Source organism: Bos javanicus, chromosome 10 (assembly GCF_032452875.1).
Source record: "Bos javanicus breed banteng chromosome 10, ARS-OSU_banteng_1.0, whole genome shotgun sequence".
In the NCBI taxonomy this organism is placed as follows: Eukaryota; Metazoa; Chordata; class Mammalia; order Artiodactyla; family Bovidae; genus Bos; species Bos javanicus.
Genome location: NC_083877.1, coordinates 101,286,217 through 101,309,645, shown reverse-complemented (window position 1 = coordinate 101,309,645; position 23,429 = coordinate 101,286,217). Strand labels below are relative to the sequence as shown.

The following is a 23,429-nucleotide window of genomic DNA, read 5'->3' as shown; positions in this document are numbered from 1 at the left end:
GAGCTTGGGCAGACCTACAAACGGCATGGGCTCTGAGCGCGCTGCCTTCTCATACACAGATTTGCTGGCAGAGGACAGAACCCTTATAGAGTCCAGGTGGTTGGGGACAACCCGTGTGCAGTTACTGACTGACCGCACAGCGGGGACACAGCGCTCACCTTTAGGAAACCAAGCTTTAAGAAAAAAGTTAACAAAAATTCTGACCAGATGAATCAGCAGTCACACATCCCACAGTGACACAGTTCACAGATTTAGCCCAGGCAGGTTACTGAATAAATTTAAAGAATCAGAAACAATGACCTTAGGGCAAAAATAAGAGTCCAGAGTTATGATATATTTTCCAAGATGTCCAGTTTTCAACAAAAAAATTAAGAAATATGCACAGAAAGAAATCAGTCAGTATAAACTGTCTCTGAATATCTCCAGATGTGGTAATTAACAGAAAACACTTCAAAAAAGCCTATTATAAGTAGGTTCAAAGAGAAAAAGAAACCAGGAATAAAAAGACTTAATGGAAAGTATGACAAAAATGAACAAACCAGTGATTTTCAAGAAAGAAGCAGAAATATAAAAATAACCAAATAGAAATAGCTGAAATGAAAATGTAGTTGCCAGATGCTGGGGGCTGCTGAATTGGGAACAACTGCTTCATGGATGTAGCGATTAGTTTTAGGATGATGGAAATGTTTTACAACTGGGTGGCAGTGATTATTTCCCAACACTGTAAATGTACCCCACATCACTGAATCCCACATTTGAAATAAATAGCATGTCATATAGTATTTATATGTATGTCATATAAATTATATCTAGACAAAGTTTAAAAAAGAAATAGTAAAAAAAAAAAAAAAAAAAAACCCGCAAAGATCAGTGAAAACAATAACAAGCAAAACAAAACACACGTTTCAATACAACCAAGCCAATGGTGTGATAAAACGGCACTTCCGAACGCCAGGCACTGATCCAGCTACAGAACAGACCGTTTGCGGTATTGAGAAAGACTTAGCACTGTCTTCCAGAATTCCATTAATGAGGAGTCGATAAATCTCCACCCATGCGTGGTCAAGGAGACCTCTTAGTCTTCTGGAAGCAGAGATGGGAGGGACCCCCCTGGAGAACTGAGACAGCTCACAATGTTCTCTGCAAGAGAATGGGAGACAGGAACCCTGGAGTAAGCCCAGGACTGGCTGCTCTCCGCAGGCCCCTTCAGCCCTTGGGCGATATTCACACAATCTCTCATTCAGGCCGGGCACGCCGGCGGGATCAGGGACTCCTTGCATACAGCATCAGGAGACTCCACCATTCTCCCTGACTCACCCTGGATTTGTTGAAAATTCAGAGGTGGCAAAGAGTAACCAAGGCAATGGTAATAGCTCTTATTAAAAAAAACTATCAAGAAAGAATAAAATCAAGTAGAACCGGGACTGAGTCCATCTTTGCTGGTATTTTGAATTAATTTTCCTCATCAGTGCTGGGAACACAGAACAGCAATTCTACACCTTGTTTTGGGGGAGCGTTATGCTCAGCTAATTAAGTAGTTCACAATACAATCTGATGCTTATGTCGGTGAACCGCAGTCTAGAAAAGTGTGGGCTTTGAAGCCTGATGGACCCGCTCCTCCTGCTGCTGGCTGCAGGGCGAGGGGCAAGTCTCCTAAGCCTCCGTTTGCTCGTCTGTGAAGTGGGGATGTCATCCCTGAGTGCTGTTCTGAGGATCCAACACAAACCACTGCTTACGGTTTATGTGTCTGGTGCAGTGAAGGGCTCAACAAATTTAACTGTTAGAATCTGGGCGCCTACTGAGAGTGTCTGCCCACTGAAGACACTCAGCATCTGGTGCAAAGTGGGTACCAGTGGTGGCTGTTGGGTCTCCCTGCCTTTTCAGAGCATCCTGATGCTCCCTTAAAGACAAAGAACCGAAGACGCTCAAGTCTGCAAAGCTTGTTTCTGCATCCCGCCCGTTTTCTTCCCTCCCAGGCAGATTTTCCTGCTACTTCAAAATGCTCCCTTTAACATCTGTCTCCCACACTTCCATATCTTCTGCCTGCCAACCTCAGTATTTTAACTGTGGCTTTACCGCATCTGTTTTTAATAACCTCTGTTCACCAGTTTAAAACCCTCTTCTCTCTTCATTTAATCACTTGTTGGAAAAAAGAACCGGAAGGGATGGATGTTCGTTAGCACCGGGTCCTATCTCCTCCCCAAACACAGGATTATGAGAGTCTAGAGGGTTTTCACAGAGGAGTCATGAAAATTCACAAAAAGCATCTTTAAAAATGGAGCTCTCTTTCCCACAATGAGATTGACTTTATTCTTGAATAACTCTTGCCAGTGTTTAAGTGATGCAATTCTTAACTTCGCTGTTTTTCTTACCAACTTCCACTCGTCTCTCAGCCCTGGAAACCCCAAGACTCTCTCTTAGCCCTTTCCTAAACCTCATGTTCCTAAATCATCTGCAGAAGCACTTCACCCCACCCAAGAACAGGGTATTAGAGTGCCTAATACCCTTTATGAGTCCCTTAATACCCATAAATAATGAAGTATTTATGGGACAATCACTTTGGCGGGGGTGGCATCCCAGGTTTCAGAATGATCTTTCCCACAGACACTTGGGCGTTATCCAAAATCAGCATGGCCAGTATCCAACGAGACCTCGGAGGCGCTCTCCGTTTCACTGTGCCCTGTCAGCTGCATACTGTATAGAGCTCGATGCATTTGTAATTACTGAGTTTCCTTTGAACCTGTCACTGTTCACCATTTCCAGTTAGTGGGTCTTAATTTCCCAGAGGAAAACCTTTGGCTGGTCACAAAGTTCAACCTCATTTATTACACAGCTTAAGAAGAACCACTTCTTTGCCTACTGATGGGGGATGACCAGAGAGAAATCAACAAGAGTGGGATCCAGTCTCCACCCATCCCATTGGGAGAGGCTTGACTGCTCTGTGATCAGACTGGAAGCAGTTTCTAAAAAGCAGTATCACACAGGACACAGCTCTGCAGCTCTTTCCTAATTTCCTGATAAAGAGCCAGGTGACAAGGTCACTTGGTTCTTACGTCTCAAAGAGGCAGGGCGGACCTCAGCTCTTAGGTCGGTGACGAATGGTGGGTGACACTCAGGCTGGATGGGGTGGGCACAGGGAGCACCCACGGCTCTTCTTCAGCCAGTGGCTGGCACGTAGGAAAGCTGACCCAGCACGGCCAGATTTCTCATCTTCCAAGAGAAATCAGAAATCTACACTTTGGCTGGAAATCTCATTTTTAAAAGTTGACTGCTGCTTTGAGTCTTCTCAAATACCCCACAGCCCATGTTAGCTTCCTGGAACTGGCTGCTACAGGCTCGTAGGAGCATATATTCTCTCTACTCCTGCTTTCAGTGAATTCACGTTCATAGCTTGAAACGTTCGTGGCCATTTAGGGAATATTTACATCACAGAAACAGGCAAATGCTGCAATGCAAGTCAGGCTCTTGTTTCTTTGCTCTTTAAGCTGCCGCCAACATTTCTCAGCACATCTCCATCTGTGGGCCAAACAAATCATGGCACCTCTGGCCAAAGCTGCAACTTCTAATTTAAATATTAAACTAGAAGTGGTGGTGGTGGTGTAGTCGCTCAGTCTGACTAAACTCAACTCTTGAGACCCCATAGGCTGTAGCCCACAGGGCTCCTCTGTCCATGGGATTCTCCAGGCAAGAACCCTGGAGTGGGTTGCCATTTCCTTCTCCAGGGGATCTTCCCGACCCAGGGAGGGAACCTGGATCTCCGGCATTGCAGGCGGATTCTTTACCAACTATTAAATAACCATAAAGAAGTAGCTGTTGTTCACTCACTAAGTCGTGTCCAACCCCATAGACTGCAGCACGCCAGGCTTCCCTGTTCTTCACCATCACCTGGAGTTTGCTCAAACTCATGTCCACTGAGTCACAGCCTTGTTGGGGCAAAGGGGCCCGCGTAACTCAGTGAAGCTATGAGGCGTGCAGTGAGGGCCACCGGAAAAGGACGGGTCAGAGTGAAGAGCTCTGACAAACCCTGGTCCACGGGGGAGGGAAAGGCAACTGCTCCAGTATTCTTGCCGTGAGAACCGCTTCAGTTCAGTTCAGTCCAGTTCAGTCGCTGGGTCGTGTCCGACTCTTTGATCGTGTCCGACTCTTTGATCGTGTCCGACTCTTTCGACCCCATGGACTGCAGCACTCCAGGCCTCCCTGTCCAGCCCCAACTCCCAGTTTGCTCAAACGCACGCCCATCGAGTCGGTGATGCCATCCAACCATCTCATCCTCCTGAGAACCCCATGAACAGAAGTAGTATATAAATGCAAGGAAGCGCTATGTGTTCCCGACCTGGCGCTGACAACGAAGAGTGCACGTGGCGCCGCGGGCGCGTGGAGGGGCAGGCTGAGGCGCGGGGCGCCCCAGCTGAGAGCGGAGGAAGGGCGCAGGAGGCTGCTGTGAGCCGAGCCGCGGCCTGAAGGCGGCGCGCTCTCTACACGCGGCTGTAACGCTCGCGGCCGCCCCGCGGCTCCCAGCGGCTCCGGCATCTTCTGCTCCGTGGCGATCCTCCGGGGACCGCAACAGCCTGAGCTGTCTTCTGAATCACCAGGAAAAGCTGAGACTGTGCAGTGATGGGGCAGTAAGAGTGCTTCAAGCCAGTTTTCAAACAGCTGCGTGTGGATTAAAGCTCTGCCAGCCACCCAAGGAGCAGTGATGAACGACCATTTCCCCTTTGCTCTTCATTCAAAGTCCGCCTAACCTCGGCCGGGTTCTCAGTTCCTGTTTCTGTGCCACGGAGCTTTCGGCAGTCTGGGGAAGCCTGCCGCTCTCCACTGTCTCAGAATGTTTTGTTTTTGTTTTTTAATGAGTGAAATAAAGTGCATACGACTACAAAAGCCATCACATTAAAGTTATGAAACTGGGAGACAGACGCTGGTGCATTGCGTGTACCGCATGCTCAGCCGTGTCCGACTCTCAGCCGTCCCACGGACGTCTCGGCGTCCCTCCAGGCGCCTCTGTCCATGGAATTTTCTAGGCATGTGGGTTGCTGTTTCCTATTCCAGGGGATCTAACCTGTGTCTCCTGCATTGCAGGTAGATTCTCTACCCGCTGAGCCATCAGGGCGTCCCATGATACAGTATGTGAGCAACCTTACTATATCAGTAGATAACAAGAACAGGTCTAACAACCACCCTAAGTCTGCAGTGTGACGAAGGGCTGGCACGCTGGCGTGTGCCACATGCTTAGGTGAGAACAACCCATCGCTGATTTCTGCTGGTGACAAAGCTGCAGGGGCTACTCGTTCTGCCTCTGAGCGGTTCTCTACACTCTCCACTGAAGGAAATCCTAGAGGCTGCTCAGTCAGAGGTCAGTGAACACAAAGATGGAATTCTTTTCCCATCCAAATGTCTAGCCTCCTTACAGTGATACTTGAAAACAACAGAACATTATTGAAAGAGATTAAAGGAAAGGAAAGGAAAGTGAAGTCGCTCAGTCGTGTCTGACTCTTTGCGACCCCATGGACTGTCGCCTACCAGGCTCCTCTGTCCATGGGATTTTCCAGGCAAGAATACTGGAGTGGGGTGCCATTCCCTTCTCCAGGAGATCTTCCCAACCCAGGGATTGAACCTGGGTCTCCCGCACTGTAGATAGATGCTTTACCATCTGAGCCACCAGAGAAGTCATTATTGAAAGAGATTAAAGGATCCAAATAAATGAAAAGACACGTCATGGATTATAACACATAATATTTTAAAAATCACAATATTCCCCTAGTTGATGTACAGAGCCAACACAAGCCTTCTTTGCAGAAACTGACAAGCTGATCTTAAAATGCACACGAAAGTTCAAGGTACCCGTAATAGCCAAAACAATTCTGAAGAAGAACAACAACCCTGGAGGACTCACACTTCCTGATTTCACAATTAACCACAAAGTTATAGTAGCCCCGGCAGTGTGGAGCTTGCTGAGGACACACATGGAGATCAGTGGGACAGAACTGAGAGTTCAGAAATCAACCCTCACATTCATGGGGTTGATGAATTCAACTGAAAATTCAACTGATTTTTCACCAGGGAGTCAAAGCTATTCAATGAGGGAGAGTATAGTCTTCTCAACAAACGCTGCTGGGGCTGGACGCTGCATGGGAAGACTTCAGCTGGACCCTTGTCTCATAACGTGCACAACAGTGGGTTCAAAATAGATCTACAACCTTGATGCAAGAGCCAAACTACAAAACTCTCAGAAGAAAACACAGGCACAAATCTCTGTGACACTGGATTAGGCGACGGTTTCTCATATGTGACACCGAAAGCATAAACAACAAAGTAACTTGAAACAGGAAAAGAAAGGAAATGAAATCATTAACTTGAAAAGATGCCGCAATCGCATGTTCTCTGTAGTGTCACTTACAACAGCCAGGCCTCGGGAACAACCTAAGCGTCCGTCAGCAGGTAAATGGATAAAGAAGTCGTGGTATATGTAATGGAATACTAGTCGCCCATGTTCTAAAAAGGACGGCTTCCTTGGCTGTTCACTGGTTAAGATGCCATGCTTAACTGCACGGGTCACAGGTTTGATCCCTGCTCAGGGAACCAAGATCCTGTATGACATGTGACGTGGCCAAAAAAAAAAGAAAGAAGGAAATGCTACCATTGTGACAACATGGACGGATCGAGAGGGACAGACAAATCCTGTATGATGTCATTTATATACAGAATCTCTTTAAAAAAACAAACCCCGCACCTTAACTCATGATACAGAGAAGCTGCCAAAGGCGGGGGTGGGGTGCAGTGAAATGAACGAAAGGGATCCAAGGTGCAAACTTCCAATTATAAAACAGATTAAGCCCTGAGGATGTTTAAAAAAAGAATTATAAATGAAGAACTATCTGATGATAATAGAGACAGTAGGAGAATCGCAAAGGAGAACTGACAGTGTTTAGACCGATGCTTAATAGCGGGTCCTTAATAAACAGCTTCTGAAAACATTGTTAAAGACAGTCATCAGACAGTGGAGAAAAGAATTAATGAGCTGGAAGATAAATGGAGACTCACACCTGAACTATGGAGTTAAGCAAATAGATGAAAACAAAGCAAAAGTAGTTGATAGACCAAAAAAAAAAAAAAAAAAAGGAATATCCAAGTAGAGAATAATAACCTCAAGACTGAAAAGCCAAAACAACCCCCCCACCCCGCCCCCCGCAGGATCGTCTGAACAAACCCTAAGAAAACAGCTTCCTACACAGCGCTGTTGCCGCACAACACTGTCCTTCCCTTCTGTCTTAATAAAGGAGCCGTAACTGTGTTCACGTTAGCGACCAGCCTCCGTGCAGATGGCGCCTGGGCAATCTGACACGATTCTGGCCAAGGAGATGTAAACAGAAGCGGAGACTTCCAGGCAAACTCTCGGCCAGGGACTGACTCGCTGGCACACACTTTCTGCCTTTTCATCTCTCTCCTTCTGCCTTGGTGGCAGTCACAAGGCCCGGAGCCGCAGCAACAATTTTGTGAGCAGGAGGAGAGCGCTGCCGTCTAAGCCTGCCTGAGCAGGACAGAAAGACGGCGCCGGGACACCGGTGGCCTCGTGGACTATTCTCCCAGGGCTAAAACGCAGACCCCTGGACTTCTCACGAGGCAGGAAACGCAAACCTCTATGCGATGAGGCCACTGTTATTGGGGTTTTCTGCTATAACACAGACTGTGGCTGATTCTGCATTTGTCATCTTCTTTTCCTTTTTAATATCTGAGACAAAGAAACAGTACGACAGGAGCAATCCAACCTCAAGACTGAAGTGCTAATACAAGCGGCTGCAACGACAGACGTACGAGAAGCAGGGCGCACGCGCGCAGAAGCAGCCGGCGCCGAGCGACTGCTTCCTTCCTTTCCTCGCCCTTCCCCGGCGCTAAATGGAACACTATTTTCAGACCACGTAGGAAAGCCGTTCTCTCCAAGGTTAATCATCTGGCATCTACTTTCTGTTTGAAAGCGGAAGCAAGGCTTGAGAAAATGCATGGTAATAAGTAAATTATTGATCAAAGCTCAAAGGTCTAGAGGCATGAAAAGAAAGAACAACTGAAATGAAGAAGAAAGTACAAATAAAGAAAAGCGCTAGAAATCACTAGAGGGGGTAACGGAGCGGATGTGTCGTCATCAGTTATCAGATGTGATGATTCAAGGCAGGTTCGTAGGTGCAAAAGTGTAAGATACATCGAGGAGTTGGCGAGACAAGGGGGTTAGAGAAAATGGGGCTGAAACCAAAGACGCAAGACAATATCGTTCAGAGAAAGAAGCCTTAGTTTTATAGAAAAATATAAAAAATGAAGGCAGAAATCGCTTTTATCCTCAAACAATTTAGGTAAGATTTTATTCTGATTGCACTTAAAATGACAAAAAGGATACGCAGTCTACTGTAATAGAAGGCATAGAGTTGAAAAGTGAATAGAAAATGAGAGAGAAAAAGACAATGCAAACGAGAGCAAATGTTAAATGTGCCGACTCCCCTAGAGAAATATTTTAAACTGTCAACGAGTATAAAAATGTATTAAACAAGTTTCTACTGGATAGCACAGGGAACGACACTCAATACCCTGTAATAAATTGTAATGGGAAAGAAGATGAAAAAGAGTATATGCACGCATGCCTGAAGCATTTTGCTGTGCCAGAAACTACAACACTGTAAATCAACTATACTTCAATTCAAAAACGGGAAATTAGTGCTCGCTTCGGCAGCACATATACAAAAATGGGAAATTAAAAAATTAAGTGGCTTACTTTCAAAATTACAACTAGAGAGATGTTCTAAAAGTCAGCAAGTCTCTGCTAAGATTAAATGCAGGAATTTAATTAAATGTAAGCGTTTAAGACACTTGGTCCTTGGAAGGAAAGCTATGACAAACCTAGATAGCGCATTAAAAAGCAAAGACAACACATTGTTGACAAAGGTCCGTCTAGTCAAGGCTATGGTTTTTCCAGTGGTCATGTGTGGATGTGAGAGTTGGACTGTAAAGAAAGCTGAGTGCTGAAGAATTGATGCTTTTGAACTGTGGTGTTGGAGAAGACTCTTGAGAGTCCCTTGGACTGCAAGGAGATCCAGCCAGTCCATTCTAAAGGAGATCAGTCCTGAATGTTCATTAGAAAGACTGATGCTGAAACTGAAGCTCCAATAGTTTGGCCACCTGATGTGAAGAGCTGACTCATTGGAAAAGACCCTGATGCTGGGAGGGATTGGGGGCAGGAGGAGAAGGGGACGACAGAGGATGAGATAGCTGGATGGCATCACCGACTTGATGGACGTGAGTTTGAGCGAGCTCTGGGTAAAGGACAGGGAAGCCTGGTGTGCTGAGGCAACAGTTTAAAAATAGATGTTAGCATATAAAGCATTAAGAGATAAACAAAAGTATTAACAGAATTTAAAGCTACTCAAGTGATGAAATCAATAACACTGAATGTATATGTCCTCAGACACACAACGTTGTATATATATATATATATATATATATATATTTTTTTTTTTTTACTATGTTTAGAGGGTGGGGATTATGTCCCTCCTGCTCCAAAATTCTGTAACATAAAAAAACCCAGCTGAGATATATACAGATACCAGGATGTAAAGAAACAGTCAAGTGAAAAAAAAAACAGAACTCTGGAAAATGCACATTCTCAAATCATTATGTGATACTTTTAGAAATAAAGCATAATTATATAGCCAACCATACAAAAACATTTTTTAAAAAGCCCTTTTGAATAACATTGTGATGAGTTAGAACCAGAGAATGGGTGAGGATATTTATCTCAACCATGGAGAGGACTCACATTTATGAAAAAATATAGAAGAAAATGTCAGTCAAAATGAGTGTATTTGTTGTTCAGTGACCCCATGGACTGCAGCACACCAGGCCTCCCTTCTGCTGCTGCTAAGTCGTTTCAGTCGTGTTCGACTCTGTGCGACCCCATAGACGGCAGCCCACCAGGCTCCGCCGCCCCTGGGATTCTCCAGGCAAGAACACTGGAGTGGGTTGCCATTTCCTTCTCCAATGCATGAAAGTGAAAGTGAAGTCACTCAGTCGTGTCTGACTCTTAGCGACCACATGGACTGCAGCCCACCAGGCTCCTCCGTCCATGGGATTTCTTGCCTGGAAACAGGCAAGAGTACTGGAGTGGGGTGCCATTGCCTTCTCCGCAGGCCTCCCTGTCCATCACCAACTCCTGGAGTTTACTCAAACTCATGTCCATTGATGGTCCATTGATGCCATCCAACCATCTCATCCTCTGTCGTCCCCTTCTCCTCCTGCCTTCAATCTTTCCCAGCATCAGGGTCTTTTTTAATGAGTTGGCTCTTCGCATCAGGCAGCCAAAGTACAGAAGCTTCAGCATCAATCCTTCCAATGAATATTCAGGGTTGATTTCCTTTAGGATGGACTGGTTGGATCTCCTTGCAGTCCAAGGGACTCTCAAGAGTCTTCTCCAACACCACAGTTCAAAAGCATCAATTTTTTTGGCACTCAGCCTTCTTTACGATCCAACTCTCACATCCATTCATGACTACTGGAAAAACCATAGCTTTGACTAGACGGACATTTGTTGGCAAAGTGATGCCTATGCTTTTTAATACACTGTCTAAGTTTGTCATAGCTTTTCTTCCAAAGAGCAAGCATCTTTTAATTTCATAGTGGCAGTCACCATCTGCAGTGATTTTGGAACCCAAGAAAATAAAAGTCTGTCACTGTTTCCACTATTTCCCCATCTATTTGCACAAGGTGATGGGACCAGAAGCCATGATCTTAGTTTTTTGAAAGTTAAGTTTTAAGCCAGCTTTTTCACTCTCCTCTTTCACCTTCATCAAGAGGCTCTTTAGTTCTTCTTTGCTTTCTGCCATAAGGGTGGTGTCACCTGAATTTCTGAGGTTGTTGATATTTCTCCCAGCAATCTTGATTCTAGCTTGTGCTTCATCCAGCCAGGCAATTCTCATCATGAAACATGAGTGTATGTGAGTATATAAAAATCTTTTCTACATTCCAAAAAAGAGTCATAAAAAAGGTAGCAGAATAGGATAATTACTTTGAACCCATGTAAGTAAATACATACAACAGAGATAAGACCTTGATGTGTACCCCTGGGCTTGCAAGACGGCCCTTAGACAGCATAGAGAATCCCAGGATTCTTGGAACATAGTTTGAAAACCAGTTCCCTGGCTGGTCTCTAAGGTCAATCTGATTCATCAGATGCTTAATACTAGGGAAGACCCAAGACACAGACAGCTTTGGTGCCGATACTCTGCTCACAGGCAGAGTCAGGAAGTTGCTTATGGGATCAAATATGTCCAAACTGGAGAGAAAAATTCTGGGGGCAGCCAGATTCTAGGCACATTAGTTATGTGACGGGAAGAAGGCTGCAACTTTGAGAATGATCAAATGTTCCAATCAAAGGTACAGGCTCTGTTTAAATGGACTCCTGGGAGGTAGGCAGAAAAAATAAAGGAGGGTGGGGCTTCACTGGTGGCTCAGACGGTAAAGATTCTGCCTGCGATGTGGGAGACACAAGTTCGATCCCTGGGTCAGAAAGATCCCTCCGCAGAAGGGAATGGCAACCCACTCCAGAATTCTTGCCTGGAGAATTCCACCCAAACCTTTTACCATCCTGAGAGTCTGCTAAACAGATCATCTCTGTCTTCTTCTATGATCCCAGGTCACCTAAGGGCCATCACACTGAAAAAAGGGGTTGTGACCTCTTTAACTGGCAATTCTTCCCACAAGGACCCCAGAGGAGGAAACGGCAAAGAAGTGGTGCGTCAAAGTGCAGGTTCTAAAGGGACAGCCCGCACCACTTCCACGGGCGGGGGTGGGGGTGGGGTGGGGGGGGGGTGGGGGGTGGGTTCAGACACTGCCTGGAGGCTCTCTGAGGCTCACATCCTGGTCTGCAACCTGAGAACACTAACAGCACCTACCCTGACGGGGTTGTCCCAAGAATTAACATATTTAGAGAGGTATAACCTATGGTAAGCCCTCAATAAATTTCATAATTTTTATTAAACACAAGACTGAAAAATAAAAATCACATTTAACCCCCAAATCCAACAATTTAAGGATGGCTAAATAAACTATTCTACATTAATTAAACATATAAAATTCTTGGGAAAGGGAATAGGAAATGCTGTAAAAAGAAAGGGGAAGAAATAACAGTACAGCCTTATGGATGACAACACGTATGCGCAGTCACTAGAATCAGAAGAGTCAGGAAAGTGTAACTGCCTCCAACTCGTCTTAGATATTATAGGGCGTGCAAGGAGGCAGTGACCGTGTCAGAGTCACCTTCTTGGTGATCAAGTGTCCTGCACAAACAGATACTTAAGGGAACTCCAAAAATGAAGACGCTGCTGAAGATGGGACTCCCTGGCAGTCCAGGGCTAAGCCCCCACGTTCTCAGTGCAGGGGGCCTGGTTTGACCCCTGGTCGGGGAACTGGATCCCACAGGCAGCAATGAAGACCGGAGACCCTGCATGTCGCAACTGAGACCCAGGGCGGCCAAATAAATACATATATATTTTTTAATTAATCAACTTTAATACGGATCAAAGAAATTCTTACCATGATGAGATTAATTTTTACCTATTGGTACAACAATCTGCTCATGTTACAATGGTTATAGGGAAAATGAGTGTTAGTTGCTCAGTCGTATCCAACTCTTTGTGATCCTGTGGACTGGCCGCCAGGCTCCTCTGTCCATGGGATTTTCTCCAGGAAAGAACACTAGAGTGGGTTGCCCTATCCTTCTCTAGGAAATCTTCCTGACCCAGGGATTGAACCCTCAACTCCTGCATCGGCAAGCGAACTCCTTACCACTGAACCACTTGGGAAGGCCCTCTAGAATACATTACACGGCGCTAATCATGAGCCACGTCCAGGACACACAGAGGGCACCGGTATAATTATCTCTGTCTAGTTAAAATGAGTAAAACTGTTGTTGAAAATCTGGTCATCAACCTGGAGGCTTGGGATGGGGGGTTACCGAGGGAGGCTTGAGAGGGAGGAGATATATGTATAATGATGACTGATGGGCGTTGCTGTACGGCAGAAATCAACACAACATTATAAAGCAATTAGTCTGGTCACCACACTGAGTGGCCTCCCACTGAGGTGGGGCTGGGCGTCCCAGACCCACACAAGCCACAGCCACGCTCTCAGTCCAAGGCCAGCACACCCCACATCCACAGAGCTGCTCTGTATGACTGCTCCTCACCTCCTGACCACCTGCTGGTGCAGGTCTCACCTCCTCTCCATTCCAGCCCCTCCAGCAGCTGGTCTAAGTCCTGAAGCTCAGGGAGGGGCCCACCTTGTCAGCAGCCTTCTAGACTCCAGAGTTCTCAAAATTTAACACGGTTATGATTTACCACAAGGAAGAACCAACCCAAGTGTCTGTGAACAGAGGAATGGATAAACAAAATGTTCATGCATACAATGGAATGCTGCTGCTGCTGTCGCTTCAGTCCTGTCTGACTCTGTGGGACCCCATAGACAGCAGCCCACCAAGCTCCCCGGTCCCTGGGATTCTCCAGGCAAGAACACTGGAGGGGGTTGCCATTTCCTTCTCCAATGCATGAAAGTGAAAAGTCAAAGTGAGGTCGCTCAGTCATGTCCGACTCTTAGCGACCCCATGGACTGCAGCCCACCAGACTCCTCCGTCCATGGGAGTTTCCAGGCAAGAGTACTGGAGTGGGGTGCCACCGCCTTCTCCCACAATGAAACACTATTCAGCCATAGAAAGGAATGAAATTGTGATGCATGCTACACCATGGTTGAACTCTGAAAACATTATACTTAGTGAAATAAGTCAGACAGAGAAGTATAAATTTACTTGCACTTACACACGTGACCTCCCAGTAGGTTCTAACTCAGCTGGTCTGGGGCAGGCCTGAGACTCTGCATTCCTAGCAAGGTCCAAGGTGATGCCCGTCCTGCTGATTCCAGGACCACTCTTTGAATAGCAAGAATCCTCGAAGTGAAAGTGAAGTGAAGACGCTCAGTTGTGTCCGACTCTGCGACTCCATGGAGTGTAGCCTACCAGGATCCTCCATCCATGGGATTTTCCAGGCAAGAATACTGGAGTGGGGTGCCATTTCCTTCTCCAGAGGGTCTTCCCGACCCAACGCAAACCCGGGTCTCTTGCACTGTGGTACTGACTTTACCATCTGAGCCACCAGGGAAATCCCTAATTTTGAATCGTCCAGGGTGGTCTCCCTTTCCAACCCTAGCCCAGCTCCTATCACACATGCCCTAAGCGCACTCCACGTGCTGCCGACTGAGAGCCACCCAGGGGAGTTTCTCCAAGGGCACCAGGAGCTCTGAAAGCGGGCCCTAAACCTGCGCTGAGACAAGCACCACCGTCCCCGCGGAGGAGTTCTCATGGACGGCGACGCCAGTGCAGAATCCACTGCTGGGAATCGGGCGCGGCCCTGCGCCGCCCTGCGCCTGGGCAAGAGGGGCTTGTGCTGAGCTGCGCCGTGCCCCGCGCTGTGCCCCGCGCCTAGCTGTCCACGCAGGCGCACAGGCTTCCCTTTCACGATGATGGCGGAGACGCTGTGGGGAAGATCACTCATCGTATTATCTTGTCCTTTTCATGACAGTCTATAGAAGACATTGTTATTCACACTTAAGAAGAGGTGGGTGTTTTCTAAGCAGTCAGACTGAGTAAAAGCAATCATTTAATGGCTGTCCTTGCCTCTTTCAACAACTGGAAAACTCACAGGCAGCTCTGGGGCTCGTTTTTGACAATCGCGTAGGCCCTCCTGACACATCTCTCTGGGTATTAACACTTTGCGGCTTAACTGTTCTATCCCACTCGCGTTTCCTCACCCCCTCCCAGTCTTAAATCCACTCGGATCCATTTCTAGCACACTGTGCACACGTGTGGTAGGCGTCCGTGTGTTCACCAGGATCGAGCTTTGCCCACTCTGGGCTCTCGGGAGAGGTGTGGTTCTCCAGGTGCTCAATGTGGTCAGTGAGACACGCGTGGAGGTGGCCTGTTCCACCAGGCAGTGGCCGTTCACTCCGGTGCCCCACTCCTCAGCCCTTCCTGCCCCTTCCCCAGCAGTCCTGGGGACATCAGCTGATGAACATCAGCCAGAAGCTAAAAGAAGCCTGGAACACCGGGCCAACCCAGCAGACAACTGTCCTGGGGAGGCCCCTCGCCCACAATGCGCTCTGGGGTGGTAAGACGTAATCTCTTATCATATTAAGCTACTGAGAGTCCCTTGGGCTGCAAGGAGATCCAACCAGCCCATCCTAAAGGAGATCAGTCCTGGGTGTTCATTGGAAGGACTGATGTTGGAGCTGAAACTCCAATACTTTGGCCACCTGATGTGAAGAGCTGACTTACTTGAAAAGACCGTGATGCTGGGAAAGACTGAAGGCAGGAGAAGGGGACGACAGAGGATGAGATGGTTGGATGGCATCACCGACTCAATGGACATGAGTCTGGATAAACTCCAGGACCTGGTGATGGACAGGGAGGCCTGGCGTGCTGCAGTCCATGGGTCAGACATGACTGAGCGACTGAACTGAACTGAACAGAGATTATGGAGTAGCCCAAGGCTTTAAGCCTACCCTGACCATATCAGTTTGCAAATGATCTCATCTCCTTTGTGGACAAAAGCTGAGTTATAAATACACAGGCAAGCACAGAAGCAAATGCCTAACAGATGCCTGCCTGAGTGAAAAGGGCACTTACAGAGGCTCACCCACAGGTTACACTGGTCACCTACTTCTCCAGCTGCACTTCAAGCTCATTCTTGCTTCAGGGCTGCTCACCAGCCTCTTTCAGAACCAACATCCCTGAGATGCATTTTAATATTCTGTTCTGACTTTCCGCACTGTGGTGAAATATACAGAACATCTGTCATTTCACCCGTTCATAAGTGCACAATTCACTGGTATTAAACGTATTCACACTGTTACATAACTATCCCCACTATTTACAGCCAAAACTTTCTTTATTATTCCCCACAAAAATTTCATTAAACAAGCCTTCCTTTCTTCCCTCGGCTCCTGGTGGTCTCTTTTCTGCTTTTCATCCCTATGAAGAGTGCCTATCCTCGGCACCTCATGTAAGTGGAATTATATTTGTCCTTCTGTGTCTGGTGTATTTCACGCAGTATGTTTTCAAGGTCTATCCATGTGGCAGCAAACACCACAACCTCATTCCTTTTTATAGCTGAGGAACACTGCACTGTAGGCGTGCACATTTTTAATCCATTCGTCTGATGCTGGACACTCGGGCTGGTTCCACCTGTTGGCTCTGTGGCAGCGCCTCAGTGAACACTGGTGTGCAAATTCAGGCAGACCTCTTTTCCCTGCTCTTTGCTTTATTGTGCTTCACGGTATTGGGTTTTTCACAAATTGAAGGTTTGTGACAACCCTGTGACGAGGAAGTCTGCAGATGCCGTATTTCCAGCAGCATTTGCTCACTTCACATCTCTGTGCTCCGTTTTGGTAATTCTTGCAGTATTTCACACTTTTTCTTTATTGTTATATTTGCTCCGGTGGGCTGTAGTCAGCAGACCCTGATGTTACTACTGTAAAAAGACTGACTCACTGAAGGCTCAAGTGATGGTTAGTACTTCCTCGCTATAAGGCATTTTTAAATTAAAGTGTATACTTTTTTTAGACATAATGCTATTGCACACTTAATAGACTACAGTACAGCATAATCACAAATTTCGCACGCACGAGGGAGGCAAGAGGTCGCTTTATTGCGACACTCGCTTTACTGCGGTGGTCTGGAACTGGACTCACGACGGCTCTGAGGGGTTCCTGTATCTGTTTGAGTTTCTGCTTTCAATTCTTTTAGGGGAATGTCATGTGAAGTTCTATGTTTAAAGTTTTGAGAAACTGTCAAATTGTTTTTCACTCTGCTCTCACTTTTTTTTTTTAATGGTTAACAACTTCATAATACATATTTATGAATCTCTGCATAATTTCAAACAAACACTTAACTTGTGATCAGTGTTTCCCTCTATATAACTTCCAGGAAAAGCCACTGCTCTGACTTCTAAATCGAAGACTTTTAATCAATTAGGGACCTCCCTGGTGGTCCAGTGGTTGGACCTTCGCCTTCCAGAGCAGGGGGTGAGGGTTGGATCCCTTGTCCGGAAGTTAAGATCCCACATGCCTCAGGGCCAAGAAGCCAAACATAAAACAGAGGCAATATTGTAACAAATTCAATAAAGACTTTAAAATGGTCCATATCAGAAAAAAAAAAAATTTAAAAAGGTCTCAGACAGCAGTTTCATGAAATCCTCAACAGGAAAATACTGTTTATGAGCATCATCCACGTCCTATGTAATGTTTCCCATATGAAATGCCAAGGGGGAAACATTTTTGAGGATTGTTGCTGTTTTCCAGTTGCTAAGCTGTGTCCGACTCTTTGTGACCCCATGGACTGTAGCATGCCAGGCCTTCCTGTCCATCACCAACTCCTGGAATTTACTCAAACTCATGTCCATCGGGTCGGTGATGCCATCCAGCCATCTCATCCTCTGTCACCCGCTTCTCTTCTTGCCCTCAATCTTTCCCAGCATCAGGGTCTTTTCCAATGAGTCAGCTCTTTGCATCAACTGGAGCTTCAGCTTCAGCATCATACTGGGATTGTGTACTGGGAAAAGGTTTATGCTTCCTTTTTTCTCATCAGAATGCCAGTGGGGGTCATGACTCTGCCACAGTACATGCAGCCACATTCGAAGCCTAAATAGTCATTGGTGACACTCAGTCCACGCGCCTGGGATCTCCTTTAACCAGTTCTGGGCGCACTGGCCTGATTTCAAATGGCCAGTGCCTTATATCTTATCAGAAGGCTACTCTTGGGCTGTCCAGGGACAATCAGGCCAGAAGTATCTGGGAATTACTTTTTTGGGCTTCCCTGCATCCTCTAAGCAGCTTTTGACCAGTTTCTGATGGGCGTGGGTGTATAAATGCCCCAGCTCCCTTACCTGGGGTGAGTCTGGTTCCTGAGCTTTGCGCTGATCCCCACAGCTTCCAGCCTGGGATTGAGCATCAGCTGCCCGCTCTGGGGTGAGTCTGTTCGTGAGCTTTGCGCTGATCCCCACAGCTTCCAGCCTGGGATTGAGCATCAGCTGCCCGCTCTGGCTTCTGCCTCACAGCACACCCTGCAGTGATGGACTCCCCTTTCCTGTATCGGTTCCTCCCTCACCTCCCCGTGTCTCTTGAATCTGCCAGGAAACTGCTTGCACCGATTCTTTGCTCAGAGTCTACATCCGAGGGAACTCAAGATAAGATGGAGCTCCCCTCTGGCAATTTCTTAGATCCAGTTGCTTTCCATATTTCTGTTATTGTTTCCTAGTTCTAAAGTTTACTTACATTTTATGATTATTCTGCTGTAAGCTTTCTTGTTATCGTTACGTCAACATCTTTGCATGGTAAAGCATAGTGGCACTAATTTTTAGAAGAAAAACCCGCCATGTAATACTACAGTTAAAATACACGACATAAATGGTTTATAGAACATGATACAAATTTAGAAAAATATGTATGTACATGTGTGTCCATGGGGAAAAAAGAACAGAAAAAAGGCACCAACTAACAAGGACCTATTGTACAGAAAACAACATTCAATACATTGCAACAACCTATAAGGGGAAAGAATCTGAAAAAAATAGGTATTACGTGTGTATACCTGAATCACTTTGCTGTACATCTAAAACTAACACGGCATTGTAAACCAACTAGACTTCAGTTAAAACATGTAATGTACAAAATGTCAACAATGGTTAATTTTAGGCGGAGTCATTACAGAAGGTTTTCTCTTCTTTACAAAGAACATGAAGCTTCCGTTTCCTCATCTATAAAATAGGAATAATCACACTTAACATATGAATCATGTTGATTAAAATTGCGATTAATTTATGCAGCTGGCTGCATCACATCCTCACATGACAATCACAGGGCGTGCCTAATGTGCCCCGGGAAAGGACAGCAAGCACCATTATTCCATCAGCAATTAATGAAACGATTTAAGGAAACGTGAGAAATGAGAGAGTAAAAATAAACCCATACTTACATAGTGCTTTGTACTTTTTAAAGAACAATTAATTATATGAGCTCATTATCCTTTACAAGAACCTTTCAGAGGGGCAGCCTTCGGGAAAGAGTATGGGAAGGAGACAGGACTAATATTTACTCAACAGCTACAACATGCCAGATACCAACATGGGCACCTACAGATGATTCAGAGAAGGACGGGGCTCCGGATGTTAAACCGGCCCGGTCACAGGCAGGATGGAGAGCCCCGACTCCACACTCGGTCCAGTGTCCTCCTGTCCCGCGGCTACGGTGCTCCATTTGCGCCCCAGGTGAGCTCACACGCCCACCCATCCACAACGCCCGAGGTTCCCTGGCCTTGGTGTTCACCGGTCTACTCCCATTCTGCTCCTTCCGACCTCTGTGTCCATGGGAAGTGCAAACGGGTGGCTGTGGAGAGGGTGGGGAGGACTGAAATCTCCCACCAACTGGCTGTCAGTCACTCAGTCGAGTCTGACTCTTCCTGACCCCACGGATTGTAGTCCGCCAGGCTCCTCTGTCCACGGGAGTCTCCAGGCAAGAATACTGGTCTGGGTTACCATTCCCTCCTCCAGGGGATCTTTCCTACCCAGGGATCGAACCTGCATGTCTTACATCTCCTGTATAACCCACTCCAGTGTTCTGGCCTGGAGACTCCCATGGACAGAGGAGCCTGGCATGCTGCAGCCCAAGGGGTCTCACAGCTGGACTGAAGCGGTTTAGCGCACACGGACTTCTGGCGGAGCCCACGGGTCCGTAACCACGCGGGTCGGGTCTGTAACCACATGGGTCGGGTCTGTAACCACTCGGGTCCTCTCCTCCTGGCCTCCTGCTCACCGGCTGAGGCCCTGGGCTTCTAGACGAACCCAGGCAGTCTTCCCTGACTAACCAGGCCCGAGGCTGATCTGTTACACTCAGTGCAGAATGTTTTCTCCTGGCAGAATGTCTGCCTAAGACAACCCTGAGTGGGAGCATCGGGGAAGTTCGTTGTGTCACCCGCCTCTTGGACAAGCTCTCTGGCAGCTCGGAGCCATAGCAGCAGGGCACCCCCGAGCCCCTGGAAGCCCTGCTGGTGCTCCTGGGGTTCCAGCAGCCAGCCCTGCGCCACTCTGCTTCTGGGAAGCCTTTCAAAGCCCCTCCTCCACTCCAGACCTCTGCTTTCTTCAAAATTTGTGCAGCATCTTCCCCAAAACCCCTTATCACTCATTACATTCAAGGGTGAGCAAGCCCTCGGAGTGCAAAGACCCCCACCCTTTTTCCTCCTGCTGGTAATAAAGGTGTAAGAGATGGTAGCCTTATGCCTCTCGCTCAGAAACTCTCACTAGCTCCCAACTGCCTCTAGTTCAGCTCCAGCTCCGCAGTAAAGCTCCCTCCCTCACCCCATCGGCCAGAAGACCTTCCTAGCTCTGTTTCCACTACTCCATACAGGTCACTGGGCCCTGAAAGCAATCCTCTCCTCTTCCAGAGTGTGAAGTACTTTTTGTCTCCAGACCCCAATCAGGCCAGCACTAACTGGTTCAGCCCATAGGTCCCTTCTGCAGACCCCAACCAGCTTCTTCCTGATAGAAAACAATTTCCATCTTCATTAGCACTTTCGCCTCCTTACCTCCAAACTCATATTTATTTTCTCTGTGTTAAGTAGGAAGTCATGGTCAGCCTTTTTAAAACGTGTCTCCCCCTCAAACCAGTGCTTTATGCAAGGCACTAACTCATTTCATTGAGTCCCTTGGATTGCAAGGAGATCCGACCAGTCCATCCTAAAGGAAATCAGTCCTGAATATTCATTGGAAGGACTGATGCTGAAGCTGAAACTCCAATACTTTGGCCACCTGATGCAAAGAACTGACTCACTAGAAAACACCCTGATGCTGGGAAAGATTGAGGGCAGGAGAAGGGGACGACAGAGGATGAGATGGTTGGATGGCATCACCGACTCAATAGACATGGGTTTGGGTGGACTCCGGGAGTTGGTGATGGACAGGGAAGCCTGTCGTGCTGTGGTTCATGGGGTCATAAAGAGTCGGACACGACTGAGCGACTGAACTGAACTCATTTAATAAATGTAGGTTCCTAGTCCCGATCTGTAAGCGTTCTCCTTAATATTCCATGAACTCAAGCTCAGCTTCCTTAACTAGACTGAGCATCTCCCATTACAGAGTGTCTCCAATTGAGTGAGTGAAGTCGCTCAGTTGTGTCCGACTCTTTGTGACCCCATGGACTGTAGCCTGCCAGGCTCCTCCATCCATGGGATTCTCAAGGCAAGAATACTGGAGTGGGTTGCCATTTCCTTCTCCAGGAGATCTTCCCGACCCAGGGATTGAACCCAGGTCTCCCGCATTGTAAGCAGACGTTTTACCATCTGAGCCACCAGGGAAGTCGTCTCCGATTGAGGATCATTCAAATCCCCTGGGGATTTTCTGAACCCGCAGATTCTGACTCCAGGGTCCCCAAGGGGCTGGGACTGCGTTTAGAACAAGCTCCAGGTGACTCTGCCGCAGCTGGTCCGCGGACCTCGCCGCAAACAGCAAGGAGGGCCTGTCACCTGCTGGTCCCTCAGCCAGTCCCACCTGCGCCGCCCGGCCGGGCGCGGGGGTGGCTGGACGCGGGGCCGGGAAGCGCGGGGCCCGCCCGCCGCCCCCGGGGCGCACTCACCGATGGTGGACACGACGGTGCCCACGAAGTAGAAGGCGCCGGGGAAGTCCCAGCGCGGGCGCGCGCCGTCCACGCGGACGCCGGCGGCCGCGGCCTCCTCGAAGTGGCGGAGGAAGCCGCGCAGCGCGTCGCGGCTCAGGTTGTGGCGGCGGCCGAAGCCGGCCAGGCGCTCCTCCCAGCGCTGCCGGGCCTGGCGCTCGTGCGGCCGCTCCAGCGCCGAGAAGACGGCGGCGCCGCCCAGCAGGTAGAGCGCCAGGAGCGCGCCGAGCAGCAGGAAGCGCGCGTTGTCCTCGTTCGCTCGGCCCGGCCCGCAGTCGCCGCCGCAGCCCCGGCCGGCCATGGCCCGGCCCCGGGCCGATCGTCGCCGGGGCTCCCAGGGAGGTGGGGCGCGGCCGCGCGCTCAGCCCGCCCCGGGCCGCGCGGCCACCGCCTCACCCATCGCCTCCGGCCGCGCGGCTCCCGGGGCCGCCGCGTGGACCGCGCTAGCTGCCACGTCCGCCCTGACGCGCGGTTTCAAATCCGCTTTTTGGTCCGCCGCCGCCCCCCCGCCCTCCCGGGGCTGAGCCCGCTTCTGCGGGGCCCGAGGGTGCGCCGCCGTGCCCCCTGGCGCCCGGCCCCGCTCCGGGTGCGGGGGGGCGGGGCGCGTGGGGCGTCCTCAGGACAAGCCCCGGGCCCGCCCCCAGAGACGGGGTCTGCGAGCCTCGCGGGCTGACGGGGAGCGGGTTCCCGCGATCCCCGGCGCCTCGACAGTCGCTTCTCGGGCCGCCGACGGCTGGGACGCGGGGCCTCGGTCCGCTGGAGCTGCAAGTGCTTCCCCGCTGGGTCCGCGGTGCAGCCGGGCCCCAGCCGCGGCGTCGCGGGGGCCTCGGGCCTCTGGGGTCACCGGCCAGAGGCCGGGGCTCAGGGGCTGGGTGGAGCCGGTCCCCGGGGGAGGCACCCTCACAGAAGTCGGGCCAAGCGCGCTTCTCCGCCTGCGACCGCCGCGCGACAGCCGGCGGCCGGGTTGGCTGGAGGAGGAGACCAGAAAGGGAGGCTGCGGCGAGGGGGCCAGGAGACTATGGGCCCTTCCCGCAGGAAGCCCCCGTCACCGCGCCCGCATCGGGCGCCCTTGGCCCCCAGACCCTGCCCGGGGGCGCCCAAGTGTCGGGCTCGCCCGCTGCAAGCGAGCGCCGCGCGCCAGCCCCGGATGCTGGAGAGGCTGCGGAGGACCGAGGTTTGGAGGGGCGCGCGGCCGCCAGACAATGACCCGGGAGAGTTCCAGCTCCCGGGCCCGGCCTTGGCCGCCTCGGCGGGCTCGAGAGACCCGACAGGGCTCGGCTCAGGGAGCGCCATCCCCACCCGAGGCCGACCGGCCACAGGCGCGCCCGCAAACCTCCCGGGCCCCGCCCCGAGAGCCCGCTGTGCGGGGGCGCTGGCGCCGCGCGCGCGTCCCGCCTCCCGAGCAGTGACCCCTCCGGCCAGACCGCCCTCCGGGTCCTCGGCGCGCCCCGCCCGGCCGGCCCGCGCACTCCGCGCTGCAACAGGTGGAGCCGCGGAGCCGACCCCGGTCCTCCGACCCCGGCCGCGCGGAGCCGCCCCAGCGCCAGCGCCCACCTGCTGAACCCGGTCCCGCGGCGGGGACGCCGGGGCTGCGGCGCTCCCCCTCCGGACGTGAACCGGAGAGGGGAGCTGGAGGCGGGGGCAGCTTCGCCGGCCCTCGCGGACCCTCCAGGGCCGGGAGGGGGCGC

General features: G+C 49.6%; 1 protein-coding gene across 1 annotated transcript in view; it reads right to left on the bottom strand.

Annotated features, from left to right (window-relative positions):
* The window catches only part of KCNK13 (potassium two pore domain channel subfamily K member 13), a 106,722-nt gene extending 84,424 nt beyond the window's left edge, over nt 1-22,298 (bottom strand). Inside the window, exon 1 of the mRNA XM_061429677.1 lies at nt 21,703-22,298. Coding sequence (XP_061285661.1) covers nt 21,703-22,042 — 340 coding nt within the window. The 5' untranslated portion in view covers nt 22,043-22,298. The remainder of the gene's footprint in view (nt 1-21,702) is intronic.
* Between the last annotated feature and the right edge of the window lie 1,131 nt (nt 22,299-23,429).